Source organism: Adiantum capillus-veneris, chromosome 26 (assembly GCF_014529385.1).
Source record: "Adiantum capillus-veneris isolate H3 chromosome 26, ASM1452938v2, whole genome shotgun sequence".
NCBI classification, from domain to species: domain Eukaryota; kingdom Viridiplantae; phylum Streptophyta; class Polypodiopsida; order Polypodiales; family Pteridaceae; genus Adiantum; species Adiantum capillus-veneris.
The window spans coordinates 75,042,865-75,057,084 of NC_140956.1; the positions used below are offsets into that span (position 1 = coordinate 75,042,865).

Genomic DNA, 14,220 nt, shown 5'->3' on the forward strand with positions numbered 1-14,220 from the left:
GCCGTGGAGTTTGGGGCTAGATTTAGGCCTTTCTCTTGCAGATTCTCTTCTCTACTCTCTTAAGCTATGGTTATTTGTTGTGTACTCTCTAATCTAGTCTCCATCTCTTACACATCTCTTACTCCCTCTTACAAGCATGTCTATGTCAATTCTATGTTTACTGTGTGTGTGTGTGTGTGTGTGTGTGTGTGTGTGTGTGTGTGTGTGTGTGTGTCATAGTTTAGGTAAGTGTGTGTGCTTGGAAATTGGAAGAAGAGGTGGACAGGTTGATGGTGATTGCTTGGAAGCTTGTGTTGAATATTTTAAGCGGTCGATCTCCCCCTCTTCTCCCAACAATCGCGTCTCCGTGTACTATAGGCCATAGGGGATGTGTGGGACAAGTATCAAAAAACTTGAGTAAAATTGTTCAATATCATGATACTGGTCTATTTTTTTCCATTGAGGAATTTTTATCACTATTGGGTTCTACAGAGTCTTCACATCTATGCATAGAAGGCTTCAAAGCCAATTCTAGCCAAGTTGCTTGTGATTGCATGTATGTGTTCTATAGAACATAGGGGATGTGTGGGACAAGTATTACTAAAATTGGGCAATATGTTCAGTATCACGATACTGATCTAGTTTTTACAATTGGGGATTTTGCTATCACTAGTGGGTTCTACAGGGTCCTCACATCTTTGCATAGGGAGCTTCAAAACCAATTTTGGGCCTAGCTTCTCATTGAGAGGTCCAAACTTATCAAGAAATGTCGAATAGCCTAGTAATAACAAGTATATCCAATTTCCATTGCCAAAACACCATACTATGAATTGTTCAAGAAGGGGAGAATTTTTCATCACCATGAAAGTATTGAGACATGTTTGCTAAATCTCCTCATCAAATCTCAAAACTCAGATTCTTTGGACCAATAAATAATCACGGAGCACATGATAACTCAATAACTTTTCATGCTCTATATCACCTAAGACTTCATGTACAACATTAGGGGCATCTGGATACTAGTCTAACGTGTCAAGTAGACATGCTGTGCATCACTATGTCAAATTTGAAATTCTAGATTTTTGGAGTCTAATCATTATAGGAACAAATCATGCCCCAAGGAAGAAGTCACTCAAGGAATGGATAACATGTCTCAAATCATACTCCTCAAACCATGACACCTAGCTCAAAGACCAACCTACATATCATGTCACGGGATGACACGAGTTAGGAAGTCACTCAAGGAATGGATAACACGTCTCAAATCATACTCCCCAACCCAAGATGCCCGGCTCAAAGACCAGCCTACATTTCATTGTGTCACGAGACGACCTGAGTTAGGAAGTGGGAATGTTCGCACCCAAGCTAACGCATGCCACTGAAATTGGGACCAAATACAACCAAAGTGGGATTCACAATTATAGTTATTATTTTCTACAGTTGTAGATGTGAGCCTTTACTGAATAAATTGGGGCCGATGGATTCCAAATTGTGAGTTAATTACCAAGGCCACTTAGTTTGCAAGTTTAATGAGCCATATTGGCCAGATTTTTTACCATTGTCAAAGTATAAAGGCCAACTTTTGTAAATGGACCGAAGTTTGGATAAATGAGAGTGAGCACTCAGACGTTTTGTGTATGTTGTCTACCCCCTTGCTTCTCGTGCTTGTATCTCCCTCGTGTGAAGTGCTTTTGTGAATGTGCAACAGGCATTGCGATCATAGGTGAAAGCTCTTCAGTTCAACGTAAGTATCAGCTTGTGAAGTTTTTGTGTTTTTGGTATGACCATCCTCTTCCTTTTTTTGCTTGATTCATGCATCCGTTTGGATTTCCGAGCATAAGAGGGGATATACTTTCCTTTGACGCAGCTATTGAGTGTATTAAACATCGAAATTGACCTACTAAAAATAGGCCCCTAAAAGCAAGCATGATTTTGGTCGAATGGTAGATCTAAGATTTGAAACCACAGAGAGGTCCTATTTGGTTTTGTCTACCATCCTAGAAAGTTTGATTCATTTTAAAGCACTTTAGCTCGATGAAATACACATGTGTCCTTGTGGTTGGAAGACTAACTTTTGGTGACCGGCACTCTCTAGAGATTGACATTGAGAGTAGTAAGCTGTGGGTTTTCCAAGGAATTGACAACCTCTCGTAGCCTCCATGCACTAGTTGGGTCAGCTACATCCCAAGTATTTGAAACCATAGAGAGGTTCTATTTGGTTTTGTCTACCATCCTAGCAAGTTTGATTCATTTTAAAGCACTTTAGCTCAGTGAAATACACATGCGTCTTTGTGGTTGGAAGACTAGCTTTTGGTGACTGACACTCTCTAGAGATTGACATTTGAGAGTAGTAAGTTGTGACTGGGTTTTCGAAGGAATTGACAACCTCTCATAGTCTCCATGCACGGGTTGGGTTAGCTACATCCCAAGTATTGACATATTAGTGTTTGTGGTTCTCGCTTTGCTACCATTGATATGGTGAGGCTTGGCTGCTTGCCCATAGTGTAGCTCTCTCTCTCTCTCTCTCTCTCTCTCTCTCTCTCTCTCTTCCCCCCCCCCCAACCCACAATTGTCTGAAGGATAGGTCACACACTCTTAAAAAAAAGCTATACAACATGTGGTCATGCTGATGCTTTTTGACCTTTGAAAGGAAAGACTATGCAAGGGGAAGACTTCTTTAAATATTGATGTGAGTTGAGAAAAAAGTGATTAGTTTGATGTGAATTAAGTGTTCTATTTTGTGTTTTTGAGAAGAATTATGATTGGATTTCTCTTAAGATTCTTGCAAACATTCAGTATGGAAAGGTTTTTTCTTCTCTTCTACTCGTGAAGATATTAGGGGTTTAATTTTATTCAATATCACACACAATTTTATTGCATAATTTGTTTGAAAAATTAATGAATAGTTTGATGTGAGTTAAATATTTTCTTTGGTTTTTTAGAAAAGAAACATGATCGAACTCTTTTAACGATTCTTTCAACATTCATTATGGAAAAGTTTTCTCTTTCGTTCTATATGGAGAGAGAGAGAGAGAGAGAGAGAGAGAAGACTTTCATTATTTATACAAGTTACAATCACTATATAGTTGACATTTCAAATCTTGAAGTTTCAATTGATAAGCAATGGAAAAAAAGGGAAGGCCACTTTAATTTTAATTGTTTTGTTCATTTTTCAATAAACATATATTTTGCTTTTACAAATGTGCTTCATTTTGTGTATGAGCTGACGCTAGGTCTTGAGGTTTTGCACCTATCTTGCTCTAACTGTTGAAAGCCTTGTCGAAGGATTTGCATTTATCTTCTATAACAAACTAACAATACAACATGGATTCAACAAGTTCCAAGTGAAAGTTTTTCTTCAAAATCATTTTTTCTTGGCATTAAAGGTGCTTATATTATAACAAGAAGCCCTCCACATTGGCCTTCCAAAATGGAGGACCTTCTAAATTCGAGGGTCCTCCTAAGAAAGCATCTATATTGGAGGGCACTCCAACAACAACTACTTCATAGGGCCACCTCAAGTCGATGCATGGGCTATATATGCATTTGAGTTGTTCTGTTCACTCTCATTTTTAGTACACCTTCTAAAATCTTAATATAAAGGTGCTTCTTGGATGAGAGAGAGAGAGAGAGAGAGAGACGCTCAAACATTTCTTGATGATGAAGGTGCTTCCAAGAGCCAGTCCCCCCTATGCATGAGTGGGATTTGAGAGATTACGGAAATACTGCTAAATACCACTTGCACAATAAGTGCTTGATTTTAGTGAAATGTAGGGAACACATTCTATAGAAGTAATAATGCCCTTGATGCTTACTTTTTCCTAGGATTACAGATCTTGATATGCAACTAACGCATGAAAATACCCCCTTCTTTTTAGCTTCACATGCACGATGTCTTTCCATGCAGATTTTAGTAATTTCAATCAAAACCCCCCTTTTTCATTAGTTGAGTGGACTACCACTTCTCATTGAGAAAATCTTAAACTTGCTAATTTTATAAATGCAAGCGGGACTCGGCTCTAAGGTAATAAGGGATGCGTTCCCACATTTGGAAGGTATATTGTGTTGTATTCCTCTATTGGGAGGGCTGCTATAGAGAAAATGTGAGGGGGACCTCCCACGAGACTAATTGGAACTCCTAGTTGCAAGTGGGATTAATGGCTTATATTCATTGAACCATGTGGGCCATTGATCATGTTTATAAGTGTGAGTTTGTAGTTTAATCTAGCATTGGAAGGCGTTCATCCATCATGCATTGCCACCCAGGGTTGATTTTTGACAGGCACCCTTGCCCTTCAAATTTCCAAGATTTTTATATGATTTTTAACTCACATTTTCACCCATAAAAGAGGGCAAAATATCCCAAAATGGGTAAAATGCCGGGCAAAAGGCAACCGTGGTGCCACCTACTTGGGACACTTGATCCCATCTGGAGTGTCGATTACTCATGAGGCGATGACCTCTATTTATTATCATTATCTCTCTCTCTCTCTCTCTCTCTCTCCCCCCCCCTTCTCGACACGTTTCTCTCTCTCTCTCTCTCTCTCTCTCTCTCTCTCTCTCTCTAGTTATGTGCGCATTGTTTTCTTTGTTGCCGGAGCTTTAGGGCACACTACTGAGGTTGTGACAGGTCCCCGAGGGAGGGGACCGGGATCCGGCGGCATTTTCGCCCCCTTGTATAATAGTATAGATGTATATAACACCTCTCTTGACATGCTTCACTTGTTTTTTTTTAACCATAAAGGGCGCGAGCAGATTTATATTAAAGAAAAAGAAGCAAAGTTACAATGGACTACCACATGGGGTATAGTTAGCTTTCGGTCAGTAGATACAAAACTCTAGGTATCAAAATTACATGGCCCATACAGTTCCTATCCTTAGTTAGGGGGGTTATGTTCAGTCAGGGCATAAAGGAACTCCTGGATGTGGGCGACGAGCCGAAGACCGTTGCTGTGTAGCCTCCTTAGCCTATCCCCATCCGTTCGGCATTCATCCATCATTCTTTGTAGATGAGTGTAAGATCCATCAAGAAAAACCTCCTGCTGCTTGTTTATGTTAGCGCTGTTGTAAAATTCCATGCAGTTCGTAAGCACTTTGAAATTAGCTTCGTATATATGACATTGCTCCAACTTGAGTTGATTTACCTGTACAGAAAAATGAGAAAACAACACTCTCAGACTTTTGGTCTGGTAAGATATGTTAAACAACCTGTCATTTTGATCAGACCACATCTATTCCATACCACTGAAAATAAGGAAACTGAGTCACAAAGCAACATTTGTTTCCAACTTAAAGTGCTCCCTAGCTTAGAGATCGCTTGTTTTTGTTGGGGTTCCCTAGAAGGTGAAGTAAAATGTCCCCAATAGTTAGTAATTACCAACTAGTGTGTCCTTCAAGAATAAGGACACACTATCAATATGTCACGTGTTTGGAAGTCTCGTGTACCGTAAGCTCGGCTATGGCGATGCGACCTCAGAGGCAACAGCAACAGCAGCAGCGCGACAAGCGCAGAAGACCGATCTTATTTCTTATCACCCTCTTTTGCCTGGAGTTCGTACCCTCATTCACCTCTGCGCGCTTCGTAGTAGAGAAAAATAGCTTGACTGTTAGCTCTCCGGATGTTCTCAAGGGCACGTATGATAGCGCTATTGGAAATTTCGGCATTCCGCAGTATGGGGGCACCCTTTCAGGCACTGCTACATACTCTAAGGACAATCCGAAAGCCTGTAAGGAATTCAGTTCCCCTGATCTTTTCCGTTCTCACCCCGGAGGCATGCCCATGTTCGTCATGGTCACACGTGGAGGTATGGATGATTTGTTATTTTGCTTGCGCTTCCAGAGCCTCGATTGAAGTCGCATGTGATTTTGTTCACTCATGTTTGAGTAGAATGCTCCAGTTGTTCATAGCCCAGTCTTTTGGTTGCAGATTGCTATTTTGCTTTGAAAGTTTGGAATGCCCAAAAAGCTGGTGCAGCAGCTGTTCTTGTCGTAGATGACAGAGTTGAGCCCTTGATCACCATGGATTCTCCTGGGGAAGATGAAGCTGCATCTCAATATATCAACAACATAACTGTCCCCTCTGCTTTAATTGAAAAGGAATTTGGTGACAGGTTGAAGAAGGCGATAGATGATAATAACATGGTTAACATAAAGCTTGATTGGCGGGAAGCTCTACCTCATCCGGATGCGAGAGTAGAATATGAAATTTGGGCCAATAGTAATGATGAGTGTGGAGCAAAATGTGATGCCCAGACAGATTTTGTGAAGAACTTCAGAGGAGCTGCTCAGCTCCTTGAGAAAGGTGGCTATACCATGTTCACACCTCACTACATCACGTGGTACTGCCCAGAGGCTTTCCTTAGTAGTAGACAGTGCAAGTCCCAATGCATCAACCATGGGCGCTATTGTGCACCAGATCCAGAGCAGGATTTTAATCGTGGCTATGATGGCAAGGATGTTGTGTTGGAGAATTTGCGACAGCTTTGCGTGCACAAAGTGGCAGACAAAATGCAGAAGTCGTGGATTTGGTGGGACTATGTGTCTGATTTTCACATTAGATGCCCAATGAAGGAAAAGAAATACAATCAAGATTGTGCGGAAGAGGTGATCAAGTCTTTAGGTACGTGTAAACTGTTGGCCATATCGCGCCAAAAGATTTAACATGTAAGTTCTATGCCACTTCTTATTTCTTCGCATGTTTTAGGGTTGGATGTACAGAAGATAAAAGATTGCATGGGTGACCCAAATGCTGATGCCGACAATGAAGTGCTTAAGGCAGAACAAGATGCACAGGTAACCTCGCCTGTTTTTGCAATCTTATGTAGTATCTTACAGTTTCTCTGATAAGTTTGGTTTTGAACAGATTGGAAAAGGCACACGTGGAGATGTGACAATCTTACCGACTGTTATTGTAAACAATCGACAGTACCGAGGTCCTTAACCTTTCTTTTCTCGTTTGGAGTTATCCAAGATCAATAAAGCTTTCATAACTTTAGATTGCACCTTCACTGTTATCGATACAACATCTTGTGCTTTGGCCTTATTAGAAGCTATAGGTACAGGAAATTTTCGCCAAAATTCAATAGTGTACGGACATTGGATAGTGCTCTTTTATGTTGGATGCTATACAAGGTGTGTGCCAAAACAGGGTCACCTTTACAGTTAATGGCTATCAGCCACAGACCGACCTTCTCGAGAATCGTCTCTAGCTATGGTGCTACATTGGGTCACCATCCCATGTGTAGATCAGGATTTACCTGGCAACCATGCAACTCATGATGCCTTCTCCGTATTTGCGAGGCTCACAAAACAGGGTCAACCAGTACCTCTCTAGTTACTTGAGGGCTCCTTTTACACAAGCAGGCAACCATGGATCACCTTCAATTAATTCCTCCCGAATGTCCTTCTCAAAATCAAGCGGAGGAAATTGTTCATAAAATTCAGCTTTGAATTGAGTCCACGTTTTGGCTTGTGTACCTTCCAGAATTTTGGCTGACCACCAGTTGCTTGCTATCTCTTTGAGATGCATCCCAACATGATGCACCTTGGATTTTTCGGTGAAGTTCCCGTTGGCAAAAGCAACTTCAAATTGTCTGATGAAAGATAATGCATTGGAGATATCTCTCTGTCCTGTGTAGTTGTCAAACTTCACATCCTTGTCACCGGATTTGAAAATTCGCATCTTGCGGTGACGCTTGCGGTTATCCCTCTTGAACTGGGGCTTCTCTTTAGTATTCTGTTGGGAACTAGTAGGAGTTTTCTTCTTGGGAGAAGATTTAGATAGTGTATGAGAAGTAGATGTAGTAGTATAGTCAGGAGAGTATGATGGAGAAGAGATAGAGACGTCCTTGCTTTCGTTAAGCAGAGAAAGTTATTTTTCCGGCCCTTGCTCTTGGAAGGCCGTTTGTCTTGATCAGGAGATCCCTTGTGCGTTTCGGCACCTCTTTCCGCACCATCCTCTTGCGGGTTGCTACCATTGGCAGGATTTTCCCGACGCCCATCAACATCCGTCCCTTGCGGCTTCTTGATTCTCTCCAAAACCTTTTGGACAGCCGGCAACGAAATAAGCTGTTGGAATTCCGCGAGTTGAGCTCGCACTTGCTGAAGTTCGTCTTCAGCGGTTCTTCTGTTCCTTCTCGGAATAAGCTGTTGCAATTTTGCGAGTTGAGCTCGCACTTGCTGAAGTTCGTCTTCAGTTGAAGTTCGTCTGTTCCTTCTTGGAATCGTCCTCCTTTGCAGAGAAAGAAAGGAATCCGAGCTCTGATACCATTGTCACAAACGGGAGCGCACACGAATAATCAACGAGCTGAAAATAAATAATCTTTCAGCTAAAAAGAGTTGGAGGAGAATATCGACACAGTATTTGGGACCATAAGATGGGCTGGTCCCCCCCCCCCCCCCCCCCCCCCCCCTTAAAAGAATCTTTATTAGGGAGAGTCTTTTTTACAAGCACAAGAACCGGAGAAAACCCCTCCGTTCTATTCTCAGACTCAATGGTTGTTCCTTCTCGTGAGGGAAATCCAAGAGACGAGCTCTCGATCCTTTTTCTGTTTGTACGCGGAGTCGAGACTCCGCAGACAATTTCCAATTTTTGTTCTCGAAATTCCCAAGCGTAGGCCGAGGCCTTCCCACTTCGCCTTCGTGATGAAGTACCTGCCAACACACAAATACGAATTTACAATTGATACTTGTCGCTCTTTGCACGGAAAAGCGACCTCCATGCTCCGTAGTCCCACGATCACTTGTGTCTCCTTCCGGCAGAGTCCCTTCCCAACTAGTGTTGGAATTCTCTATCCCAGAGAGGGGACGAGTGTTGCTTTTATAGGCTCCGAGGATCTAGATGGAGGATCTGGATCTAATGGAAGCCTTGCTTCAAACCTAGATGATGATTTGAGTTGGCATTTCACATTGTCTTTTTAAGTTTTTGTACACCAAATGACCCGAACATGTGCAAAGATGGCTCTCCATTGTGGTTTGATCCCTTTGTCCTCGCTTCTTCTCTCTATTTGCTTGACATTTATAGCTACTTCAGTCGGGAAAAGAAACATTCTCAAAGTAGAAGGAACTAACTGAAGGAGATAGTGTGTGTGTGGTGCTGTGTGTTGAGAGCATATTCATGGTGTTATTGGGGGATGTCGTAGTGTTTAATCGTGATGGAGCTGATGGTTGTTCTCTTGTGGATGACAACCATGAATCTACTACTAGCACTTTACTTTCGAAGTGAATGTTGTGTATTAGGAATATGTATGTGCGCATACACACACGCGCTCACTTCACAAACCAATCTGCCTCAGCGGCTGTCAAGCAAAGCGGATGATAAAAAAGGCAAAGATTGACTACCATACAAAGTTACATCACACACACGCACACATGCACGCACGTGGGTGTGTGTATATACTATTTGTATGGTAATTGATCTTTGCCATGGTTATCATTCGCTTTGCTTGACAGCGGCAGAGGCTGATTGGTATGTAACTCTTTGGTTTGTTGTGTGCCCATCTGAGATCCAGCTTCTCCAGCCCCATCTTAGGTGATTCAAGCTTAGAGGGGGTTGTGACTTGTTAATGCTCACTTCCTTGAAAGTAAGAGATTACAACATCTGTTTGCCTCGTGGGCATATGGGTTCTTTTACTTGGTGGTTTCAACTAAGCATCTAGAAAGCCAGGATCAACCCCTTGTGCTTCTAAAATTAACTTTTTGATAAATTGTTCACTTTCATGAAAACCACTAGTCCTAGGATCTTTGTGGCCACAAATGTTTTAATGCCTTCCAATTACGGCTCTACTGTGAATAAAATCTGCTAAGCTCCGCCGCTCTTTTGCACTACATTTTACTATGCCTTCTTGCTGACATGGTCTACAATGCCTTAATGTCCTAGACTAATTTGTTTACAGTGAAGGTCATACCAGCAATTTACCAACAACTATTTGTCCTATTAAAGATGTTAACATGTAGTTAAAATAAATGGCCAAGAGAAACACAGTAGTAGCATTTGGGTAATGGAGAAAATATTGGTATCCTTACACATTTTAGGCCTCAAATCTTTACTTTCAAAGGTGGTTCTTCCTATAAAACCTTCCTGTATGGATAATAGTTTGTGGTCATCATCATGCTGTTGGGAATTATTTGTTGTGTATTGTTTGTCTTTCTACCTTTTCTTGGAAATTTGTTTAGATTTAAGGTCATACCAGCAATTTACCAACAACTATTTGTCCTATTAAAGATGTTAGCATGTAGTTGTTGAATAGATTGCCAAGAGAAATACAGTAGTAGCATTTGGGTAGTGGAGAAAATATTGGTATCCTTACACATTTTAGGCCTCAAATCTTTACTTTCAAAGGTGGTTCTTCATATAAAACCTTCCTGTATGGATAATAGTTTGTGGTTATCGTCATGCTGTTGGGAATTATTTGTTGTGTATTGTTTGTCTTTCTACCTTTTCTTAGAAATTGAAATTTAAGTCCAGTCGATTTCTTTACACCTATATTATTTTAACTTGAATTCATTTTTCAAAAAACAGGAAAACTGGACAAAGGCGCTGTTCTGAAAGCTATATGTTCTGGTTTTCAAGAAGCAACCGAGCCACCAGTTTGCTTGAGTCCCGGTTGGTTTTTAAGAGCGAGCTTATGGCATCTTGGTCTGGAATTAATTATGGCCCAGCTTTTAATGTTTTCAATTTAAATATAGATATGGAAACCAATGAGTGCTTGACAAACAATGGAGGTTGCTGGCAAGACAAAGAGCTCAATGCTACTGCTTGCAAGGTAAGCGGGTTTTTTTTATTGAAATATTTATGTTGAAGCGTCTGCTTCAATGTCTCGCCATTTTATGGTATACTGTCTCACGTTTCACACAAAATGACTCAGGATACCTTCCGAGGTCGAGTCTGTGAGTGTCCTGTGGTTCATGGTGTACAGTTTCAAGGAGATGGATACAAGGCTTGCAAAGGTATCGTACACCTACTTTGTGAATCCATTTCATGAAAAACTGGTCTATATGCTAATTGTGGCCTCCATTGACAGCCAGGGGATCTGGTTGGTGCCAGATACAAAATGGAGGTTGTTGGCAGGACACACGAGATGGGAAAAAATTTTCTGCCTGCTCTGTAAGACTGCTACTACATTATCCATCTTTGTGCCACTAGTTCCTCTATCCTGTTTATAAAGCCGTGCTACCTGTTTGTGCGGAGACTTATCAAGCAATGCTGTCTGCTTGTTTGCACTCTACTTTTGCGATCAGAGTTTATATGGTTTCCTTACAGGATTCTAAAAGTAAATGCGAGTGCCCACCTGGGTTTGAAGGTGATGGTGTCCACAGCTGTGAAGGTATTTTAGCATCAACGTCATCCATCTTACATCTTTCTTACTCAAATTTGACAAGTTGCTGAATTGCATTACTTGTTTATTGTTGTAGATATTGACGAATGCAAGGGCAAGCTTGCCTGTCAGTGTCCAGAGTGTAGCTGCTCTAATACCTACGGTAGTTATGAATGTAAATGCCAAGGCGATCTCCTTTATATTCGTGAGCACGATACTTGCTTGAGTAAGGACCTTATGCCATATCCTTAACATCCTCCTTGGTGCGATAGTCTTATGTGCTGTTTATGCTGTTGAGCTTATTTCATGCATGCTTGGATACTATGCAGGCAAGAAAGCGGAGTCGTCGAAAGTTGGGTATTTTGCAGTGATGATCATTTTGGTTGGATTGTGCGCTGCTGGCATTGGGGCCTATGTTGTGTATAAGTACAGGCTGAGGGTGAGAATCTTTACACTTGGTGTGTGGGCATAGCTCTCCGTTTCTGTTGTAACTTAACTAGTTATGTCTTGGTGGGCAGGCGTACATGGACTCGGAGGTAAGGGCTATTATGGCGCAATACATGCCGCTTGAAAGTCAGGATGAGGTGCATCATCACGCTGAGGAGGGAGGAAGATAAGTTTGGCATGGTGAATAGCGATCATCTGTGAAGAGCGTTTGATGCAGCTGAGAGCCAGTGAATGGGTCATGGCATTCACAATAGCATCAGATATTCTACGGCAGGGACAATGCTTTGCCCATGATTTTCCCACGCATGGGTATGGCTCAACATTCTCAGCCTTCATCACATTGACCTATGCAGGCAAAGAGCACATTTGTTTTTTGTGCTTGATTCTCGAGATCATTGACTTGTATACCATAATGTTACCATCTGAATATAGCTCAACAGAAATGGAGAACCTGGCTTTGATGTCATTGTAGAATTATCAACTCTTTTTATAATATCAGATCAGATTAGTGTAATTTGTCTCTGCTTTTACGAACACTTGGTAGTTTTGTGAGCAGTCAGCTAAGCCAGTTGTGGCTAGTTTGTCGACGAATATTAAGAGCTTATGTCGTGGCAGTGCTCTACTGAAGTGACCCTTTTCATATAGATTGATCATTCTAGGACAATGTGAAGGCGGAACAAACATTGTCAAATGCGTACGTGCTAAGTACTGCAAATTCCTGTAGCAAGGGTCAACTTCAAATTTAGTTCAAACGCTCAGTATAAGTGCGCTTCGGTCGAAGGGCAGTCCCTTTGAGGACTTAAATTACCCTTGCACCTACTAAGCGCTTCTTGGTACCACTCACGCAAACAACGTTGGTAAAAAACCCTATATGCTAGGTGTATGCATACCTCTATTTTTTTTCAGACCAATTGATGTTGCTTGGCAGTTCCACGGCAAGATATAGGGGACTATTTGTTTCAGGCATTTTATGCAGGAATCTACAGTGTGGTTAAAGAGCGCCTTTTAAATACGTTACCTGCTTGGTTTGTGAAGTATTGGAAGCCATGTTATAGAATATTGTCTAGCCACTCCTTGTAAAAGTGGGCATCATGCAGAAATGTACTGATTTTTTGATCTGGTTAAGATCGACTATGGTAAATTAGGATGGAACTTTTATTATGAGAGAGTAGAGTACGGATTATTTTCTAGCACAAAGTTGTGATCTCTGTTACATTCTTGAATCTGTTTTGAAGGAAAATTTTGGCTCAAGTTTCTTGGACTGAAGAAGTTTTTTGTTTTACTCCGCATTTCATCACTACTATGTCAAGTCTTTTATGAATATTATGTCTTCATTTGAAATTGAGTCAAGAATTGCTCTCCCAACCAAGCAAGAAGAGACCTATACGTCTGCCTCGTTAAGTGTCTTTGCTATGCATGCACGCATGGATGGTTGGATTTCAAGCATATCAACCTTAACCTTAATTCTTTTTCTTCAACAAGAAAAATTTTTACTGGCATATAATTTGAGAGCATATTGTTGGGGTTGACTGATTATATTGGCATGCCTCTGCTTTTCAAAGTGGTATCGGTATCGAATATAGATTGAAGACATGTATTCAATCTTTGCTTTTGCTATGTAGATTGTGCTACTTAAATAATCTTTGCTTTTGCTACTCGATTGTCCAGCTCTTTGCCCATATAAAGGCCCTCCTGGTCTAGGCTTATGTGTTGCAGGGCATGCATGCAATGTCTTTTGGGTGTATATTTGGATATCTATGATAGCTTTGTTGTCTACCTTACCTTAATAAAAGTTACATGGATCCATTCTCTCTGAGGTTCCATGTTAGGTAGTATCTGGTATTGAAACCCAAGTTATAGTTCATTGCACTCTATAATTTTACATCTACCTTGGGAAATTTCTAGTGTGTCTCATAGATTAGCATATCTCCCCCCCCCACCCCAAAAAAAAATTTCAAAACTTTTGTATTGTATTAGATTAAAGATAGAGCTTGATTAACGTTCATCGCACAAAGTAATATATGGTTGCAAAGGGAAGCTTGATTTATGCATCAATGTATGTATTGCATGAGCTCTTTTGCAGAGCTTAAAAAGCGTAGTGTAGGTGTCACACATGCAAGCACATTTGACGGTTTATTCTATATTCTATAAGCCTTACACATCATTGTGATCAATGTCCTTTGCAACTCATTTTCCACATAGGATACATCACATGATTAAACTAATGAGACAGACACACAAGCACATGAGGTGGAGAAGAGATCCATGCTAGATGTAACAACTCTCACATCCAACAACTCTTCCCTTTGTGGATTTTGTCGCAAACCTCACACAATCCTCCTCTCAAAACGCACCAAGGGTTCATGAAGCACACAATACACAAGCCTCTCCTTAAACACAAATAGGTGGAGGGACTTACAATCCTCTCCTATACACATGGAGGGTTATGACACAAAGTGCTTTGATTTACAATGCATTG

General features: G+C 41.0%; 1 protein-coding gene across 1 annotated transcript; it reads left to right on the top strand.

The window, feature by feature from the left end:
* Positions 1–5,378: 5,378 nt before the first annotated feature.
* On the top strand, positions 5,379–12,255 carry LOC147423668 (vacuolar-sorting receptor 4-like). The gene is made up of 12 exons (XM_086500920.1): positions 5,379–5,783; positions 5,906–6,598; positions 6,683–6,771; positions 6,842–6,911; positions 10,499–10,582; positions 10,666–10,742; positions 10,845–10,926; positions 11,001–11,083; positions 11,240–11,303; positions 11,392–11,520; positions 11,624–11,733; positions 11,813–12,255. Exons 1-12 carry the CDS (start codon positions 5,438–5,440, stop codon positions 11,909–11,911), a joined length of 1,926 nt encoding a protein of 641 aa, XP_086357046.1. The 5' UTR covers positions 5,379–5,437; the 3' UTR covers positions 11,912–12,255.
* Positions 12,256–14,220: the final 1,965 nt, after the last annotated feature.